At 39.2% G+C, this 20,817-nt stretch overlaps 2 protein-coding genes across 7 annotated transcripts; one reads left to right on the top strand and one right to left on the bottom strand.

Annotated features, from left to right (window-relative positions):
* The first annotated feature begins 232 nt into the window (after positions 1-232).
* LOC127455720 (sorting nexin-1-like) lies at positions 233-9,426 on the top strand. Of its 4 annotated transcripts, none has more exons than XM_051723814.1 (15): positions 239-614; positions 782-923; positions 3,329-3,471; positions 3,571-3,637; positions 3,747-3,790; positions 3,870-4,011; positions 4,236-4,314; positions 4,493-4,568; positions 5,313-5,426; positions 5,521-5,614; positions 5,702-5,940; positions 6,082-6,225; positions 7,563-7,643; positions 7,735-7,806; positions 7,877-9,426. In XM_051723814.1, exons 1-15 carry the CDS (start codon positions 483-485, stop codon positions 7,925-7,927), a joined length of 1,620 nt encoding a protein of 539 aa, XP_051579774.1. In that variant the 5' UTR covers positions 239-482; the 3' UTR covers positions 7,928-9,426. The 4 variants fall into 4 exon arrangements, with proteins under 4 accessions (XP_051579755.1, XP_051579765.1, XP_051579774.1 ...); XM_051723821.1 differs by having other exon boundaries at positions 244-614; positions 5,702-5,907; XM_051723795.1 differs by having other exon boundaries at positions 233-614; positions 7,735-9,426.
* Positions 8,077-20,817, bottom strand: acp2 (acid phosphatase 2, lysosomal). Of its 3 annotated transcripts, none has more exons than XM_051723840.1 (12): positions 20,560-20,817; positions 20,016-20,163; positions 18,840-18,935; positions 18,578-18,664; positions 18,321-18,473; positions 17,360-17,458; positions 17,095-17,184; positions 13,737-13,869; positions 13,382-13,470; positions 13,177-13,283; positions 12,897-13,075; positions 8,077-10,633 (listed from the first exon to the last, which is right to left on the bottom strand). In XM_051723840.1, exons 2-12 carry the CDS (start codon positions 20,097-20,099, stop codon positions 10,503-10,505), a joined length of 1,248 nt encoding a protein of 415 aa, XP_051579800.1. In that variant the 5' UTR covers positions 20,100-20,163; positions 20,560-20,817; the 3' UTR covers positions 8,077-10,502. The 3 variants fall into 3 exon arrangements, with proteins under 3 accessions (XP_051579800.1, XP_051579789.1, XP_051579809.1); XM_051723829.1 differs by having other exon boundaries at positions 20,016-20,158; XM_051723849.1 differs by lacking the exon at positions 20,016-20,163 and having other exon boundaries at positions 8,079-10,633; positions 20,560-20,816.

The raw sequence follows: 20,817 nt of genomic DNA, 5'->3' as shown, positions 1-20,817 counted from the left end.
ACACTTTATGATACCATTGTTGTCAGGTTTTACTGCTGATTTAAAATATATATATATATATTTTTTATCATAATCTTGACCAACCGTTTTGTTGATTTCGGTCTTTCCCCATTCAAATAGATAGGAGCTGTACTTTATGCCACATGTTTACATGGAAAATAGCTGCCCAGTCTGCCCGGGAGTGTTCCAAAGATTGCCGCTGACTGCACTGACTTTGAAAGTTGAAAGAGACTTTGGCCTGTAGTTGACATACATGCAGTATCCGCTCCAAACCATCAGATGTCAGCCTCGCTTCATTGCGCTCTTTGAACTGGAGAGCGCTGAATGATCCGCGGATGTTTTTAATTAGACGGAGGTTACCTAGCAGTGTAATTCAATCCCGTTTACCTGTGACATACACCAAGTTAGAAATTACGCCAACCTAAAGACCTGATCCGTTGAATTTGAGTACTGTCGGGTAATTTCCTTTGTCGAAACAAACGATGTCAGACAGCTGCGGGCGGAATCCTCCTCCTTTCCCTGATAATGAAGACCAGGAGGCTGAATTAGACAACCGAGTCCCGGACAGCGATGATGATGATGATGAAGGGGAGGACATATTCACCGGAGCCAGAGTGAGACACCTGTTTAGAAACAAACTGTTTTGTTCTTGGCGTATTCAGTCAAATATTTAAGTGTCATTTATTTGATAAAAGCTACACTGTCGCTTGTAGTCGGTGTCTGCAACGCTCGTGAAATTGTCATGATGTTACGGTGGCGTTAATTTAATGTCTTTTTGCAGAGTAAACCGATAACACCCTCGTCTGCTGCTGATGAAGACCCTGAGGTTGATATCTTCAGTGAGGAGGGCTCTTACATCAGGAGAGATGTTCATCACACCACTAATGGCCTTCACTCTGATGAAGAGCTGGATCTGTTCACTGGTATTTCGCAACAAGTCAAGTCATTATTATGTGTATAGCGCTTCTCACAACACGCATCGTTTCAAAGCAGCTTTACACAAAATTCTGCTGTAACAGAAAATGATGCTGGAATGTCTTAAAGTCCTCATTGAGCAGCTTAAATGAAAAACGTGATTGAAAATCATGCTTTAAAAATGATTTGTCTTCAGGCCCCCAGAGAGCAAGCCAAAGGCGACTGTGACAAGGAACCCAAAACTCCATAAGATGTTAGTTAATAGAGAGAGAGAAAGAAGAAGAAGAAAAAAACTTGGGAGAAACCAGGCTCAGCAGTTTAGCAGAGACAGCATGACTATAATGCCAGTATTAGTTATCTATGTGAGTGTAGTCCATCCTGTGACCAAGATGATGCAAGAAGAGGTCAATGAGGTGCCTCGTAGTCTAGCTGGAAGCTTTTGGCAGTTCATTTCTGGTGAAGTCCATCCTAATTTCGAGGTGCAGGTAGTGGCCAGTGAAGTATCCCCTTGTTGTAAGGTTGGAGTTGGCAGCAGTTTTTTAGACATTTTCATAATCGATCGTCGTGGAAATTAACGATCAATTAATAGTTAACATTAATACCGCAAAACGCATGCGGAGGACTCCAAATAATATGTGCATGTAGCCTACTCTGTAAATATAATTTAAATAATACACTTAAGAAATGCAATTATTGGCATTTTCCTTTTAAAATATTCTTAGTTCAGTGTATTTTAAAACATTTAGGCTATATTTAGTATGAGTTCGTGAATGGTTTAATTACTGTTAATGAATTACTGTTATTAATAACTTCTATAGAAGATACATTTTTGAGTTCATTAAAACTTCATGTTGTGGATCGAGGAATATTTCGGTCCTTTACTACTATTGCTGTTATGTAGTCTGCTGTGTAAACACAGATGTTCACTGGTGCTGGTGGAATGTCAGCTGAATGTACCTTTGTGCTTTCCTGGCGATTACTGATGTTATTGTAGGTTGGGATGAAAAAAGGAGACCAGAAGATCAACAGTGGTTGTTGTCATGTTGTACTTTAACACACTATCACGGTGTATGCAGAAAACATCATGTTCATTTATAGAGAAAAGCTCCAGCACTGATTGTGGATGGTGGTTCTTCTGTAATGCAGACAAGATATGACATGCAGCACGCAAGCGCCCTCTAGCAGCGGATGTATAGACAGCCTGATCAATGTCTGCTGCCATGATTACTGAAGGCATTTGTCCTGAAATTAAGCTAAATCGATCAAATTATCAACAATTAATCGATTATTTCTTAATCATTAACATCCCTATATTGAAGTGATGTAGACAGTGATCATCATAGCACCCCTCGCTGTCTGGTTGGCACAGGCTGTAGTTAGTAGTCATTGCTCAGTGACACATAGTGGTGGGAGTCGACCATCGGACTGGACCGGAGCTGAATCAGGCAGGCTCTGGTAACCTCGGTATATAAAACAGGTGAACAAATAGAATTATATTAGCGTAGATGCCGTTCACCTTAAAGCAGAGTTAAAGAATATGAGAAGTGTTTCCGGCTCTGGCAGACCTGAGTAATGCAGCATGATTATGGGTTGGGGATAAATTAGGTGTATGCCTGGCTGAAAAGATAAGTCTTTAGTATAGACTTTAACTGAGAGGGGTGTTTCTGAGTCCCGAACAATGCTAGGAAGGCTATTCCATAGTTTATGACCCAAATAGGAAAATAATCTACCTTGTTTTGTGGATTTTGATATTTTAGGTTCTGTCATTTACTTTACATTTACGTTTAGTCACTGAGCAGATGCTTTTACCCAAAGCAACTGTCAATCACTCAATTGCTGCAGCATTATCCTTACATACATTTAAATTTGATTTAACATTCAGGTCAAATGGCATCTCAATTGCAAGTTGACATGTTGAGGAGCAATGATTTACTTAAAGGTGTACTCAGTATTTATTTATTTTTTTCTTCATTTAAAAAGTGTCACTCCTAAAGACATGAATTGTAATTTTGAAACATCTGTATAAAATAGTGACCACTCACATGAGATGAAGACTACAGTCATATCGCTAACCTTATAAAAGCTGTTTCATGCAACATGGATAGGGTCTCCTCATGGGGGCTGGCATGTTAGGATCACATGACCAGCTGAATACTACTCTCTTAATATCAGTTACTGCCCTGTTATTGGACAGTTATTTTTAATGGATAACATTTATCATGAATTACTATTTTGTTTGAATGATGCTAAATCCATGTCCCTAGCTTTCAATTTAGGTCCAAGATGCTGTATTGGCCAGTACAACATCAACAACATTACTGAGTGCACCTTTAATAAATTGTGTCACTTCCATGATGAAGCTGCCACTGGTCATGTAAAGATGCTTTCTCTGTTCTCTTTGTTTAAATTCCAGAGGCCACTGTAGAACTGACACTCACCAACACCACTAGTCAAGGGAGGAGAGAGATTATTGGCCCGACTGCATCGGCTTCCAACCCCACATATATTCCTAATTCCATACACAAATCTAGCATTGTCACCAAGACCATGGAGGAGGTGCAGACCCAAGACCTCTCATTTGACCACAGTTGCATCAATGTATTTTTTTTTTAAATATTTTCTCAACTCAAAATAAATTCTAATGTATTTTAACAGTTGGAGGAGGAAGAGGGTGGAGATCAGTTTGAGCTGAACATTGCAGTCACCAACCCAGAGAAAATGGGTATGTGTGAACTACTTGCATAATCGAGTCAGTCTGGATCAAGCTTTATTATCTGGATGTTCAGTTGTGAGCTTAAGTGACTGTGTCCCTCTGTTTTATTGTTTTGCAGGAGATGGCATGAACGCCTACATGTCTTACAAAGTGTCGACTCAGGTTCATCAAGGTTCTGTCTTTATAGCCATTTTTGATTGTTCAAAGCTTTCTAAATCAGCATTATGCTTTCTCTCTCCAGACTACACTGCCCATGTTTCATAATAAGACATTCACTGTGCGTCGGCGGTTCAGTGATTTTCTGGGTCTGTATGAGAAGCTGTCAGCCAAACACTCCCTGCTGGGCTGCATCATCCCATCTCCACCTCAGAAGAGTGTAGTGGGTAAAGAGTCTTTATTTTTAATTTGATCATCTTGTGTTCACTTTTGTCCTTGTCTAGTGCGGTTATTAAACTCAACTATACGTTCTACAGTGATCCAGATAACTGAGAATCACTCTTCACTCTGTGCTCTGTACAGTTGGGTCTCAGTCTCTGTTGCATCACCTCATGTTCACTGTTAGTGTGATTTGTTGACTGAGTGTTTGTGGTTTGGTGATGTGCCACAGGGATGACTAAAGTGAAAGTAGGGAAGGAGGATTCATCATCAGCAGAGTTTGTGGAGAAGAGACGAGCAGCACTGGAGAGGTGAACGCACCCAAAATTACACATACTCAATCACTTGCTAACACAAACTTAAGAGTCATATTTGGGAAGGTCACAGAGTGTAGTAAGGATTATGCTTTATTTGATCACTAAGTGTATGTATGTGTTTTATTTACAATTGATTATATTTGTTGAATGTTTGTTTATATATGTTCTGTAGGTATCTGCAAAGGGTAGTGGCCCATCCGTCTCTGCTGCAGGACCCTGATGTCCGGGAGTTTTTAGAGAGAGACGAGGTGATCACCATCATGTTCCTAAACACATCCTATATTTTAGTGAAATATTTTATATCTTAAAGAGATAGTTTACCCCAAAATGAAAATTCTCTCATCATTTACTCACCCTCATGCCATCCCAGATGTTTATGACTTTTGTGCTTCTGCTGAACACAAACAAAGATTTTTAGAAGAATATCTCAGCTCTGTAGGTCCTTGCAATGCATATGAATGGTGGCCAAAACTTTGAAGATTCAAAAAACACAAAGGCAACATACAAGTAATCCATACGACTCCAGTGGTTAAAACTAGGTCTTCAGAACAAGCAATATGATAGGTGTGGGTGAGAAACAAATCAATATTCAAGTCCTTTCTTACTATAAATTCCTTCTTTCCCAGTAGGTGGCAATATGCACGAAGAAAGCGAATCACCAAAAAATAAAAATGTGAAAGTGGAGATTTATTGTAAAAAAGGACTTAAATATTTACCTGTTTCTCACCCACACCTATCACATCACTTCTGAAGATATGGATTAAACCACTGGAGTCAAATGGATTACTTTTAGCTGCCTTTATGTGCTTTCTGGAGCTTCAAAGTTTTGGTTACCATTCACTTGTATTGTATGGACCTACAGAGCTGCGATACTTTGTGTTCTGCAGAAGAAAGAAAGTCATACACATCTTGGATGGCATGGGGGTGAGTAAATGATGAGAGAATTTTCATTTTTGGGTGAATTATTTCTTTAATGTGTGTTTGTGTTTTAGTTGCCCAGGGCGGTGAATACTCAGACTTTGAGTGGACCTGGCCTACTAAAGATGATAAACAGAGCATCAGATGCAGTGAATAAGATGACCATTAAAATAAATGAATCAAATAATGTAAGAGGATCTCAGTTCCTACATATACTGTCACGGTCAGCTGATTGGTTGCATTCTAGAGTGTGACACTTGTGCATGTATGCTTGTATTTCAGTGGTTTGAGAGTAAGTTACAGGAGCTGGAGAGTGAGGAGCAGTTGTTGAGGAGACTCCACGCTGCTGTTGACTCATTAGTAAACCACAGGAAAGGTGAGAGTGAAAACTATGGCGTTAAGCCAATGTTACAGATTTATCCTGTACAGCAACTTGTTTCAAACTGTCTTTCTCCTCCTCTAGAGTTGTGTAGTAATACAGCAGTGTTCAGTAAGACTGTGGCAATGCTGGGCAGTGTGGAGGAGAACTCTGCGCTGTCTCGTGCGCTGTCACAGCTGGCAGAGGTGGAGGACAAGATGGAGCAGCTTCATCAGCAGCAGGCCTTTAGTGATTTCTTCATCCTTGCAGAGCTGCTGGCCGACTACGTCAGACTGCTGGGGGCTGTGAGGGTTAGAGTACAACCACCAGCTTTTGGGCTTTGGGTAGCCCTACACACATATAATTTAAGTAGAGATTTAAAGTTACTGATAATTTCTTGCATTACCTTCTTAATTGTCATCAGTAGCTGAAGTTTGTTATGAGTGAGGCAGTGTTGTATTTACTGTGTGTCGTGTTTCTCTCAGTGCTGTTTCGAGCAGAGGATGAAGGTCTGGCAGCGTCTGCAGGAAGCTCAGAGCACACTGCAGAAGAAACGAGAGGCAGAGGCCAAACTGCTCTGGGCAAACAAACCTGACAAGCTGCAGCAGGCTAAAGACGACATCAATGAGGTTAAACCTTCAACACTAAACGCTTAATGTACCAACACCCTGCATGTATTATTAGGCCAACACAACGCAAAACGTAACATCCTTGTTGGAGTTTTCTGTTGAATCAAATGGAATAATATGATTGGTTACTAATTGAATGTTAAAAAACACTAAGTAATTATCGGGTGCGTTGATGTGTGTGTGTGTGTGTGTGTGTGTGTGTATATATATATATATATATATATATATATATATATATATATATATATATATATATATATATAAGTATATAGATAAAAAAATGAGTTGGAATCTACACACCTACCCAACTTGTATAAAAAAATTAATGAGGCTTAAAGTCCAAGATCCAATGAGAGGAAAGTTTAACTGAAGATATCAAATGTACATGGTGACAAACAAAAATGTGTTAAAGTGCACACCAAAAAAAAATATATAAAAAAAAGGAAAAACTGGTGAAGGCCAGGTATGGGCGTGATGCTCCACCACCATCCTTTTTCAGGGCCAGTTGATTTAGCAGGTGAGTTTTACACACTCCTTAGTGGATTCCGACTTCTATAGTCACCGGAATGTTAAAGGGATAGTTCACATAAAAACTGACAATTCTCATTTACTAACCCTTATGCCATCCCAGATGTGTATGACTTTCTTCTGCAGAACACAAACGAAGATTTTTTTAGAAGAATATCTCAGCTCTGTTGGTCCATACAATGCAACTGAATGGTGGACAGAAATTTTAAGCTAAATAAAGGCAACATAAAAGTTATCCATAAGACTCCAGTGGTTAAATCTATGTCTTCAGAAGTGATCTAATCGGTTTTGGGTGAGAACAGACCAAAACGTAACATGTTTTTCACTACAAATCTTGACACCCTTAGCGATCATGATTTCAAGCTTGATTACACTTCCTCTGGCGCTCTTTGCATGAGTCAAGCACCAGGGAGGGTAATCAAGCTTGAAATTATGATCGTGTATAGAGACTGCAATGACAAGATGTACATTGAAAAGAAGTTACATTTTTGACTGTTCCACCCATAATCGATTGAATTGCTTCAGAAGACATGGATTAAACCACTGGAAACATCTTGATTACTTTTACGCTGCCCTTATGTGCTTTTTGGAGCTTCAAAGTTTTGGTCACCATTGACTTGCATTGTATGGACCTACAGAGTTGAGATATACTTCAGAAAACCTTTGTGTTCTGCAGAAGAAAAAAGTCATACACATCTGTAATGGCATGAGGGTATGGCATGAGAGTAAATGATGAATGTTTGGGTGAACTATCACTAACAGTACTAATTGAATGTTAACAAAGAGCTGTTCTCTGTATCTCGGTGCAGTGGGAGTCTAAAGTCAGTCAGTATGAGAGAGATTTTGAAAGAGTCACCTGTACAGTGCGCAAAGAAGTGCTGAGGTTTGAGGTAAGAATTTTTTTTTTTACTGTATTACACTAAATGTAAGATGCAGATCAGTACAAGAAAAATAGAAAAGAAAATGTTTTGTCTATTGCAGAAAGACAAAACCAGAGATTTCAAACAGCACATAGTGAAATACCTGGAGTCCCTGCTTCACAAACAGCATCGGGTAAGTGTAAGTGTGTGTGTATTGCATATATCGAATACGCTTTCGTTAATTGTTATTTATATTCATCCAGCTGGTGAAGTGCTGGGAGGCCTTCCTGCCAGAGGCAAAAGCCATCGCCTAATCAGAGTGTTACCTCACACACTCCTAACCTTTGACCTTGACAACAGACAATCAACATTTCTCCCTTCCTCTTTCCTTTGCTCTCTCTGTTTGTCAAATAACATGTAATTAATACCTTTCGATGAGGATGAATCTCTAGTTTGTGATGGTAATCCTGTGCAGTGACCCATGTCACTGCTGACAATTGAAAGTTGAGTGGAAAGGTTAAAGGTCAGAGCAGCTTGAAGCAGGTACAGCAGTGTGTGGGGGTGCAGCAAGAATATTTTTTAATGTGTGCACGTGTGTGTGTGTTTAGTGTTATCCTTAAGGTTTGTGATGGTGCTTAGCCTGTGTAGTGTTTTAGTAGAGACTTTAAACTGCCTTTAATATTGTTGAGTCTCATTCTCTCCTTGTCATGGATGTACACAGGGATGAGATGGAACATTTTAAGTTCACTATCCATTCTAAATAATAATAGAGACCATTTTAGGGTACAAACGCTTGAGGTGTTTCTATGGGCACTTCACCCAGCCTGATATTGCACCACATATTTCAAACAGTAGCAAATGTATGGTATGATGTGGAGAATGAATTACGAACTATGAAGGGAAAATAATGTCTTTTGAAGCAAGTCCCACAGTATGTGTTAATAATTTGTATGTCAGTTGGTAATCTTAATTGATATTTTTATGTTCTCCACCACATGTTCTGATCTGGACTGGTTCAGATAAAGGTGGACACTTGTCAGTGAGTACATTACAAAGAAAGTACAAGGTTTAATGCCTTTGTACTGAGGAAGTACTGATTTTGTCTTTAACATTTAAAGCTCTGCTGGCATATTCATGTTATCACGCTACCTGTTGAAACCAGGAATGTAACCACTTGTAGTTGACCGATAAGGGTTTTTCAATGGCTGATACCAATATCTAGAGAGCAGGATGACCAATATAAATGCAGATATACCTAATACAATTAGAAAACACCAAATCAGATGTTCACAAAATTTCTAAAACGAACACATGCAATATTTACTCAAATTTGCATGAAAAGAAAACAGTTTTGACCATCTGTTTATAAATCTACTGGTAGATTTGGAAACTGGCACAAGGGAAATTTAACACTGCTATTAATTGGCCAGGCAAGCACAGTTATCGGCTGATGCTGATAATCACAAAGTGAACAAATATCGGCAGATATACCAGCCTATCACTAGTAACCACTAATGCATTGAAGGGATGTCATCCTCCCCTTATTAAAAGTAGAGGTTGATCAGTTGGGGTTTTTAAAAGACCAATTTCCCCCCAATTTTGAATATTTGTTAAATTCTTGACAGAAATGTGTCATTTTCAAGTTTTTTTCTTGACAATAATACTCTCTGCTGTTATGCATAGTTATGTATTGTAACTATTTTTTGATGATTTAAAAAAAGGTTAATGACCTGGTAAAAGATGTGCACTTGTTTAACAGTCCTGTCAAACATTTTGCCTATTTGGTAAAAATAAAGTTTGTTTGCTTTCTTTATCACAATATCTTCAATGTGTCACACAACGGCATTTGATAATTTTACATGAATCCAGTTCAGAATGTTTCTAGCTGAGCCAGAAATTAACTTTTATTAAGTGGCAATATTTGCCCCTGGAATTGATAACTCGAAAGCATTGTGATATTTTGGACAATATTTTTAACTAAGCATAAAATAAAATCTATCAGATGATACAAACAAAACAAGAATTCATTACTGGCCAATATTAAGCAACTGAAATAGAATTAATAAATTTCAAAAGTTTAACATTTTATAAAATCAGCATGTTTGTGATGTTGAAGGACAAAACATGAACACTGCAAAAGATTTAAACAATTACCAACAATTGTATTTGTTTTAATGGCTTCTTACTAATGATTACCTCATCGGAGTTTCATCTGAGAAGACTTCAAATCAGCATGCTGTACTCTTAACTGTTTTGTGACTAAAGTGTGTTAATTAAAAATGAGACTATTACGTTAAAAGCATGAGCATGGTTCATTCAATGAAAGACAATGTTCGAGTGATTAAGGCCTTGATTTACATCCAATAAAACTTCTTTGTGAACATCCAATATCTAAGACATTTCAGTGCACCATCTGAATCATTAGGCAAATGTATCAAGTACAATGCTCTAATAAGGATACTAAAACGAATAGGCCAGGCTCACAAACGGGGTACACCAATAGTCCTTGCGTTTAAGAGAGGACAGAAACCCCCCCGGAAGAGCAAAGTTCTAACTCCACCTTTGGACATTTGTAAACAACACAATGATTCAAAAGCAATAACACAAATGAAGTCACGGCATCTTTGCACTAAGCATTACAGCCAATCAACACTGTTAATGCCATTGAAACAATCATAATTTCTGATTCCCTTTTTTCTCTCCAAACACTTACAGGTACAAAAAAAATAATAAAACACTGCCAAGACTCCCCCATTATAAATAAAAGTTTGGGCCTGGTAGTGGAGACAGTCTGTGTTGTCTTACAGCTTCTGATAGTTTGAGGTTGTGTCCTCACAGGTCCTCTTCACTGTCCCAGCAATCTTCTTTGCGGAGGAGCCAGTGTGATTGTCAGGAGTCACTCTCATTTATGACATTACTATAGCCAGCCATCTGCTCTTTCTGATGACATAACACCACAAACAGCAGTAATATCAGAAGGAAGAGTAAGCATCCACACACAGCCAGTCCAATGATGACTTCTATAAACACACGAGAGAAAACCATTCAAATTTAAAGGCATAGTTCACCCCAAAATGAAAATTGTCATTATTTACTCACCCTCATGTCATTCCAAACACGCATTACTTTATATCTTATGTGGAACACAAAAGGAAATATTTTAAAGAATGTCACAGCCGCTGATTTCCATACAATAGCAGTTGATAGAGCCTCACTGAAGCGGTTAAAGCACCCAAAAGTGTCCATGCCACTCGTGCATGACGTTATTGAGGTGTTGCATATGTGATTTGGGATCAGTATACATGAGCTGAACTATGATTTGATGGATATATGAGGGTATAACAACATAAATGTCAGTCTGTTCATCAAACAAAGTGATTGTGTGCTTTCACAAGACTTGGAATATAACATACGAGTTGCATGGAATATATCCTTTAAAGTGAGGTACTAGCAACTGCTATTGTATGTAAATCAGCAACTATGACATTCTGTAAAATATTTCCTTTTGTGCTCTGCAGAAAGAAATTCATATGGGGTTGGAACGACATGAGGGTGAGAAAATAATGATGGGATTTTTATTAATGATAGGTTAAAAAAATAAAAAAAATAAATCTGTTTTGTTATTATATATATATATATATATATATATATATATATATATATATATATATATATATATATATAAACTCAGCAAAAAAAGAAACGTCCTCTCACTTTCAACTGCTTTTATTTTCAGCAAATTTAACGTGTAAATATTTGTATGAACATAAAAAGATTCAGCAACTAAGACAAACTGAACAAGTTTCACAGACATGTGACTAACAGAAAGAGGGGGTCAAAATCAAAAGTAACAGTCAGTATCTGGTGTGTCCACCAGCTGCATTAAGTACTGCAGTGCATCTCCTCCTCATGGACTGCACCAGATTTGCCAGTTCTTGCTGTGAGATGTTACCCCACTCTTCCACCAAGGCACTTGCAAGTTCCCAGACATTTCTGGGGGAATGGCCCTAGCCCTCACCCTGCAATCCAACAGATCCCAGATGTGCTCAATGGGATTGAGATCCGGGATCTTCGCTGGCCATGGCAGAACACTGACATTCCTGTCTTGCAGGAAAGCACACACAGAACGAGCAGTATGGCTGGTGGCACTGTCATGCTGGAGGGTCATGTCAGGATGAGCCTGCAGGAAGGGCACCACATGAGGGAGGAGGATGTCTTCCCTGTAACGCACAGCGTTGAGTTTGCCCGAAATGATAACAAGCTCAGTCCGATGATGCTGTGACACACCGCCCCAGACCATGACAGACCCTCCACCTCCAAATCGATGCCGCTCTAGAGTAAAGGCCTCGGTGTAACGCTCATTCCTTCAATGATAAACTTGAGTCTGACCATTACCCCTGGTGAGACAAAACCGCAACTCGTCAGTGAAGAGCACTTTTTGCCAGTCCTGTCTGGTCCAGCGAAGGTGGGTTTGTGCCCATAGGCGACGTTGTTGCCGGTGATGTCTGGTAAAGACCTGCCTTACAACAGGCCTACAAGCCCTCAGTCCAGCCTCTCTCAGTCTATTGCGGACAGTCTGACCACTGATGGAGGGATTGTGCGTTCCTGGTGTAACTCGGGCAGTTGTTGTTGCCATCCTGTACCTGTCCCGCAGTTGTGATATTCGGATGTACTGATCCTTTGCAGGTGTTTTTACACGTGGTCTGCCACTGCGAGGATGATCAGCTGTCCTTCCTGTCTCCCTGTAGCGCTGTTTTAGGCATCTCACTGTAAGGACATTGCAGTTTATTGCCCTGAACACATCTGCAGTCCTCATGCCTCCATGCAGCATGCCTAAGGCACGTTCACGCAGTTGAGCAGGGACCCTGGGCATCTTTCTTTTGGTGTTTTTCAGAGTCAGTAGAAAGGTCTCTTTAGTGTCCTAAGTTTTTATAACTGTAACCTTAATTGCCTACCGTCTGTAAGCTGTTAGTGTCTTAACGAACATTCCACAGGTGCATGTTCATTAATTGTTTATGGTTCATTGAACAAGCATGGAAAACATTGTTTAAACCCTTCACAATAAAGATCTGTAAAGTTATTTGGATTTTTACAAAATTATCTTTAAAATACAGTGTCCTGAAAAAGGGATGTTTCTTCTTTGCTGAGTTCATTTATGCATTAGTGCACTTTGAGTGCAAAATTGCATTTAAATATCGATTTATTATTTACATAATGTGTGAATGAAAGTGTTTTAGGTTGTAGATCAAAAGAGAAATAATAAATGTTTATAAGTGAGTTTACCAGTGTCCGTGGCTTCTTTGCTGATCTGGCACTCTCGTTTCCAGTCTTGTGGTATGACTTCATGTGTGAGGTTTAAGAAGTCCTCTAGGGGGCAGCGCTGAGAACAACCAGGTAAAGATACAGCATACGGCTCAGGCACAGAGCTGTCATTGCGATAAAACATCTCCACTGAAAATGATCTGAAATAGAGACAGACAGTCAAAATAATATTTTTGATGACCTAAGATGTATTCTTGCCATATGCAGAAATGTGATATTAGAGAAAGTGCAGACAAGTTACCCATTTTCCTCCTGGTAAAGTTCAATTAGATGACAGGAAGCATAAGGTGGTTGCAGTCCATTAAAGACATTCATAGCTTCCTGCAGAGCTAAAATCGTTGTGTCATGCTAGTGAGGAAAGAGTTCAAACATCATGAAAGTTGTGAGAATAAAGGGAAGTTTTGGTTTTATGTGTCTGCTGATGGTAAGTGTGGCACATGACTTACAGCGGAGTATACAATCATCTTCACTTCCTGTTTAGAGTCTGGAGCAGCTGCAGCTGAGATATTCTTAATGATCTGTTCTAACAGCAGGCCTGTGAGTGAGAGAAGATGGGCAGAGTGTCACAGGATCACAGTATTGCTTTAAAACACCACATTTTAGTCTGTATTTAGAGCAGTTAATTGTTTATTTACATTTTCCCGGCACTATATTACCCGTCCCTTAAAGTAGTGGCCTCTCCCTTTGATACTACTGTTCAACACTGCAGACATTTGCAGAAATTTGATTTGCATACATTTGTTTAAAAGTGAAAAACTGTATAGCTATGAAAATGCTTTGTGTCCTAGAATTAGATCTCACCTCCCTGAAGTCTGCACTTCTCCTTTCTCTTATAGACTCCAAACATAATCTGGAAACCAAAGTTCTTTAACACCCCCAGCTTCTCCATCACATTTGGAGTCACCCAGGGAGGTGGCTGCATCCCATGTTTTGCCTGAAAAAATAGAATAACAGAAAGAGATGAAGGGGAAAATGATCGAAAGATACAGCATCTGAAACAGTTCATGGTGTCTGGTAGTTTGGATTTAAAAGCATTATTGAATGCAAGTGATTCCAGCATGTGTTAAAGGAGAGCAAAGGCTGTCATTGGTAGAACCTTGCCATAATTGCCATTTACAACCCCAATTCCAAAAAAGTTGGGACAGTATGAAACAGCTAATAAAGCTAAGAAAAACAAAAAGGAGTGATCTGTAAATTATATTCACCCTTTGCTATATTGAAAGCACCACAACTAAACATTATATGATGTTTTACCTTGTGAATGTCATTGTTTGTTTGAAAATGTAATTTTCATAAAGGTGATTGCAACACGCTCCAAAAAAGTTGCAAAAATCGAGTGTTTACCACTGTGAAACATCAGCATTTCTTCTAATAACACTTATTAAGCATTTGGGCACTGAAGACACAAGTTTGTTATGTTTAAAAAGTGGAATTTTCCCCCAGATGAGATGAGACCAAGCCCAGAGAAGTCGGCAGCGTTTCTGGACAGTGTTGATGTAGGGCTTCTTCTTTGCATAGTGAAGTCTTAACTTGCATCTGTGGGTGCAGCGGCGAGTGGTTTTGACTAACAAAGGTTTACTAAAGTAATCCCAAGCCCATATTCATGATATCCATACACATGAATGATGATTTTTAAGACAGTGACATCTGAAAGATTGGAGGTCACGCGCATTCAGAAGTGGTTTTTGTCTTGCCCTTTACGCACTGAGATTTGACCAGATTCCCAGAGTCCTTTTAACTATATTGTGCACTGTAGAGGGTGAAATGCCCAAAATCCTTCCAATTTGTCTTTGGGAAACATTGTTCTCAAAGTGCTGGATTATTTGCTGAAGCATCTGTTGGCAAAAAAGTTGGCCCCTGTCTCAACTTTTTGAGCGTGTTGCAATAATCTGATTTGAAATTACTGTACATTTTCAAACAAACAATGAAATTCACAAGGTAAAACATCATATAATGTTTAGTTGTGCTTTCAATATAGCAAAGGGTGAAAATGTACAAATCACTCCTTTTTGTTTTTATTAGCATTTTTCATACTGTCCCAACTTTTTTAGAATTGGGGTTGTACCAAACTCCAAAACATTTAATACACAAAGGTCTAGAAGTGTGCTCAGTTTCATTAAAAGACCCTCAGTAATGCCTCTTCAAACTACTACCATCTTGCAAATGTTTCCAGTGTGTGAAGGACCAACAAACTAAAGGAACAGTTTCACCCACAAGCCATCAGACTTGTGAATGACTCTCAACAATAAGCCTCCCTCCATAAATATGCCTCATTCACTTCCCACAGTTTACTGCGTGCTAACTTGCAACTGCTACATACCTTCACCATCTCATCTTGAAATTTACAGCTGAATGCAAATACAGCACATATACTGTATACACTATGTCTATAGAAATACAGTATGCAGTTAGGCTGAGCATAAAGGAATGGAACAAAATGCAGGGGCAAAAGACAAGGAAAGCCAGGCTTGTTGCCAGTGATATATTATATATATATATATATATATATATATATATATATATATATATATATATATATATATATATATATATATATATATAAAAACCAAAAAAAGTTGTGGTAATTTTTCCAATGATACGTCATACAATTAATGGTAACCGGACACCACTTTAATAAGACCTCCTTTAACATTGTAGCAAATATTTCAGTTGCTACTGCAAGCACTCAATATGCTTGTCCCACCCCCACCTTTTTTGATTGGTACATCGTTTTAAAAGTGACATTGATGCACCGTGTAACAGAAGTTAAACTATGTTTTAAAGGAATATTCCAGGTTCAATACAAGTTAAACTCAACTGATAGCATTTACAGCATGATGTTGATTGCAACAATTTATTTTGACTCGACGCTCTACGTTTTATGTGCTTTTTTCTTTAAAAGAAGCAAAAATAAAAGTTACAGTGAGGCACTTACAATGGAAGTGAAGGGGGCCAATTAACTGAGGGTTTAAAGGCAGAAATGTGAAGCTTATAATTTTATGAAACATTATATTAATTCTTCTGTTAGAATTTGTGTATTATCTGAGCTGTAAATTTTTTTAAATTGTCATTTTTGCAGGATTACAGGTTTACAGCGTCATGGCAATGATGTTATAAATTGGCTATAACTTTATACAGAAAAGGTTAGTAAGCAATTTATCACACTAAAATCATGTTAACACGTCTTATGGTTATACTGTACTTTTAAAACAGTATTTTAAAAGTAAGTATTTGAACATTTATGGAATAAAGCTGAAATACGTCATTTCTGCAAAACAGTATTTTAAAAGTAAGTATTTGAACATTTATGGAATAAAGCTGAAATAGGTCATTTCTGCAACACTAGCGCCACCAAACAGCATTGCAAAAATAAACTTTTTTTCAAAACAGCTTTCCGAATATGCCCCATCTGCCCTTGGTCAAAAAGAGAGATAGTCCCACCCCCAACTTACAGCAATGGTTGAGTGATGTTGTTGGGGCGGGTCTAAGCAGATCGCTCAAAACAAACATAGCAATTTTCATAGCGCCAAAGAAACAGTGTTTACAGTTTTCGGGAAAATTAACAAATGAATTGCTTATAGTTGTCGCTGCATATTAAAATGGGATAGAAGTATTTTAACACAGAAAGTTACATACTTCAGCTTTAACTCCATTCGCTTCTACTGTACGCACACCTCACTGTAACCTAAATTTTTGCATTTTTTAAAGAAAAGGAAGGGAAAATAAATTTACTTTTGTGGTAATTACCATTGTGCCACAAATTTTGTCAACCGAGCTTAATTTATATTGAACCGGGAATATTTATTTAACTAGATATGCTGTCTAAAAATGCAGCACTCATGGAAAACAGAACATGACACAATGTAATGCCCAAAAACATTTGTTGGATGCATCTGGACAAAGACCAACAACTAAAAAAAGGCCCAGACAGAACAGAATGTCATGTCCTATGTGTTTGTTCCCTTATCTGTTTCTCTGCGCACATGACAATAAATCACTTGATCTAACTACGAGCTGTTAAAGTGAGGAGAGGCACAATAACCTAGATTAACTGTACACTGTGTCTTTAATATACCATTCATTCATATCGACAATACTTAGACAAGAAGATTAGCAGAGTTTCTTAACACTAGTTGAGTTATAGGTGGATGAAACTCACCTCACAGAACAATGTGTCATGGACACTCCAAATAGTTTCAATGGAGGCCTTAATCAGTCCTGTTTTATTTCGCACCATCTCTATAAAATCCTGGATAAAAACACAATGACATCACTATTCAACTCTAAATCCCAAAACTTCAGAATGCTTTTTGTTTTACACTATATAATAATTGCCATAAGCATGTTGTCACTGAAAAGTCCATGAGCAGGTTACAAGCACAATAAGCTGCTATAATATGCAGGTCTTTGAAAGGTAGACTCACCTTGTAGGTGTCAGTCATGTTTAGAAAGATGTCTGATTTTTCAGTCTCGTTCATAAGCTGTTTGTAACGTGGACAGTCTTCCAGCGGGAATAAGAGCAGCTTCAAGAGGAAAACACATGTTAGGGAGGTTGAGTGGTCATGGAACCAGGTTTCAAACATACATGGACACTTTTACTGATCCGACTGCTGTGCAAATATAACATCAACACTGAAGAGGCCAGGGCCACATTTCAGTGTGGAGAGGAAGTAGGAACAGTGCTTCATTAGCCACTTTTTCACTATCGTGGCAGTGTGAGCCAGGGCTATCAACTCCCCAGCCACAGCCAATAGCCTCGGACCGAGCCGCGAGACCAAAATCAATCTGCATTCCCACAGTCGGGCCAATAACTCTGCAGCGTTGCCCAAAAACCCGCCCTTAATACACCGCTGCGGTGCCAACGTCACACACCCCACCCATTTCACAAACAAGAGGGAAGCTTAAGCTGACCTAACATGTTATCTATTTATCGAGTTTATATCGAATGTAAACAGCAAGATAAGTTAGCGTTGACAACTCACTGACTGTAACTGCCATGGTGTCCCGAATGGTCTCTCCACTAACAGTGGGACGATTTCCCAGCACACCGTCTATGAAAGTTCACCAAACCATTTTTTTAGGAGTCCATTGGGCATTTTAACGGATTTGTACTGTGCCCACATCCCCCCCCCCCCGAACCTGTACCTTTGTTCGCTGGATACACAACCTGGGAAGTTTGGTGAAACTCCACCTTTGACACTGAACCCACCTCAGTCCCCGGTTGGCCTTGTTTGCCCAAGAGTAATCGGCGGGCCAAAGGCCACTGGCCCTGAGGAGGCACGATGAAGGCCCGGAGGTGACAGTGGGAACGCAACTGGCCCTGGCACGCACTAGCACACCCTCATTTGGCCAGATAAAGGAAACGCGGCTAATGTGATGTCTTACCTTCTCTTTATCCTCAGGGACAGTGTGAACAGGTATCGGCTGCCACTTCAGATCTTTTCTGAACACCTCCGAACCGTTAGGTGGGAACAGGCCAGCCAGGTTAGCCTCTGCACTCATCAGAGTCCGGTCAACATCTGTACTTCTTATAAATATCTACAGCACAAAGACAGCAAAGTTAATGTCTACTACATCAGACCCATTTAGCACAAAGACAAAAGTCAGAAATGTTTAAACCAAAGTTAGAGAGAAATAAAGACCTCATGTCGCTCATAGTCCTCACTCAGGAATCCTGTGTAGCGTTTCCTTAAAAAATTGCCCAGTTCAAAGTGCTGCCTCATTCCCTCCTTGAAAATCAAGAACAATTAATTACACTAAAGAAGAAAAAACAAACTCTTTTTTTGGGTATTTTGTATGCATTAATCCAATAGCCTACAAGGAGTTGCTCAGAATGCAATGCATTTTAAACACAAAAGGTGTGTGTGTGTTGTCCTGTACAAAGCCCCTTGTGTGTATGTGTACCTGAGACAGCTGACCAAAACCCTGGGGCCAGTCGCTCTCCTGGTAGGGATCAGTTGGATAGGCCTTGACTGGAGATCTGTCACCATGACGATACAGCTGTCAGAAAGGAAGTCAAATATTTCATGAGTACTGGGGATTTATGTCAGTGTGTCTATACTGTGCAACTGCAGCTAGATCAGCAAATCCATCTTGTCATGTGATCATACTGACACTGTCACACAGCCCACGCAGTAGCCAAACACATTCTTATTGGATTTGCAGATTCAATCTCCTCATCCTTATCTCTTGTCTTTCACAGAAACCAGCTGTATCTGAATATGTATCATGCACAACCACAGCTTCTCCTGAGCTTGCTCCTTGATCTGTTCAAAGTGGCTGCTCCAGTTTCTCTCCATCTCTCATTTACACTAAAGAAACACTGAAACCAATAGTACGACCTGAAACTCTTTCCAAACAGGAAAAACCGTTTCTTATGAATGTTTTTAAGTATAGCTGTGCTACACAATCAATCACACTTAGGAAGATGTTTCTAGATTGATTGAATTTCCTAATTTTGCAGTGACACCGATTTCATGATTAAGCTTGAAACCATAAACCGCTTACTTTCTACATTAGCAAATATCACTATGCACACTCAAAAACAACACAAATAAATTTGAATGTTTTTTGTGGGGCACAGATGTGAAATTAAAGCAGCAAGAGCTGGCTCATTATCATGTGATGAAAAAGAGTAAGCAAGTTTACAGGTTTGCCACAAATGGTCAATGATTAAGTAGGGAATGAGGTGCATCCAAACTGTAAACAAAATCTGTACTGTAGCTACTAAAAGTTGCTCATGTGGTACTGCGACTTACAAGATGTTGTGATTGGATAAAGTATCAAACCAGACTGTCAACGAATGAAAATATCACTATCGACATTAAAGTATGTTAAAGCAAAACAATTTGTGAGAGAGACGTGAACTCGATTCACGTTCACAGTGCACACTGCCCTGCGCACACACATTTAGCTTGAATGCATAAAATATTAATCACATGCCCACATAATAAGAATAAGTCAGAATATGGTGTGTAGTTTTATGGGCCGATTTAGACGATTGCTTTCGCCATTCAAGCTGCAGCCAAATTTACACAACACAAACTAACAGTAGTCTGTGCCGGACACATCCAGACTCACCACAGTGACAAATTTGAGTGTCCTCTCCCCACTGGCAAGACTAAAAGCGAAGAGAAGCGGGAAGATCAGAAAGCAGGACTCCATTCTTGAGGACGAGCAGCTGCGGTGGACTACAGTAGCCTCATTGAAGAATCGTTACCTGGCTGTTCTGACAAAGACAAACACGGGACGAGCTGTAAGAATTTCCGGGTAGAGGGACGCTCTAATTGGTCAACAATCTGCAGCTTTAAAATGACGCAACGTGATTGGCTACATCTAAAAAGAGGCGGGACTCAGGACCAATGTGAAAACGTTTGTTGTGCCTGTTGTTTTGATAAGATACTTTCCTGGAATTGTTTACTAAAGGTGCACTCAGTCATTTTTTACTCATTAAAAAAGTTTAACGTTATTTGACACTTTCACGCGTTGATTAAAGTAATCATGGCTGACTGTGAATACTACTTTTTCTACATCTGAAAATGAAAACTATTGATTTTAAACAATGCTGCTTCAAAGCCGCTAGGTGTCGGTGTAAGTCCAAGATGATACAAAGACAAAAGTTCACCTTTAAACATGTCCAGATTACATTTTCACACAGGTGGAGTGCTCTGAAATATGCACCCAATATATGCCGCTGAGCTCAGCGTGAGCTACGCGGCAAAAATAGGCTCAACGGCGAAACTATCCGTTCACTGCCGCATCTGGGACACTTCACCTCGCGACTCACGCTTGCAGTGTAAATGGTGTCATCTGTTAATATGGGCAGCGAAACGAAAACATGCCACTCACAGAGGATGTGTTAACATGGCATAAAGCCTGGTTT

Source organism: Myxocyprinus asiaticus, chromosome 2, assembly GCF_019703515.2.
Source record: "Myxocyprinus asiaticus isolate MX2 ecotype Aquarium Trade chromosome 2, UBuf_Myxa_2, whole genome shotgun sequence".
Taxonomy (NCBI): domain Eukaryota; kingdom Metazoa; phylum Chordata; class Actinopteri; order Cypriniformes; family Catostomidae; genus Myxocyprinus; species Myxocyprinus asiaticus.
This window is presented reverse-complemented; position numbering and strand designations above follow the sequence as displayed.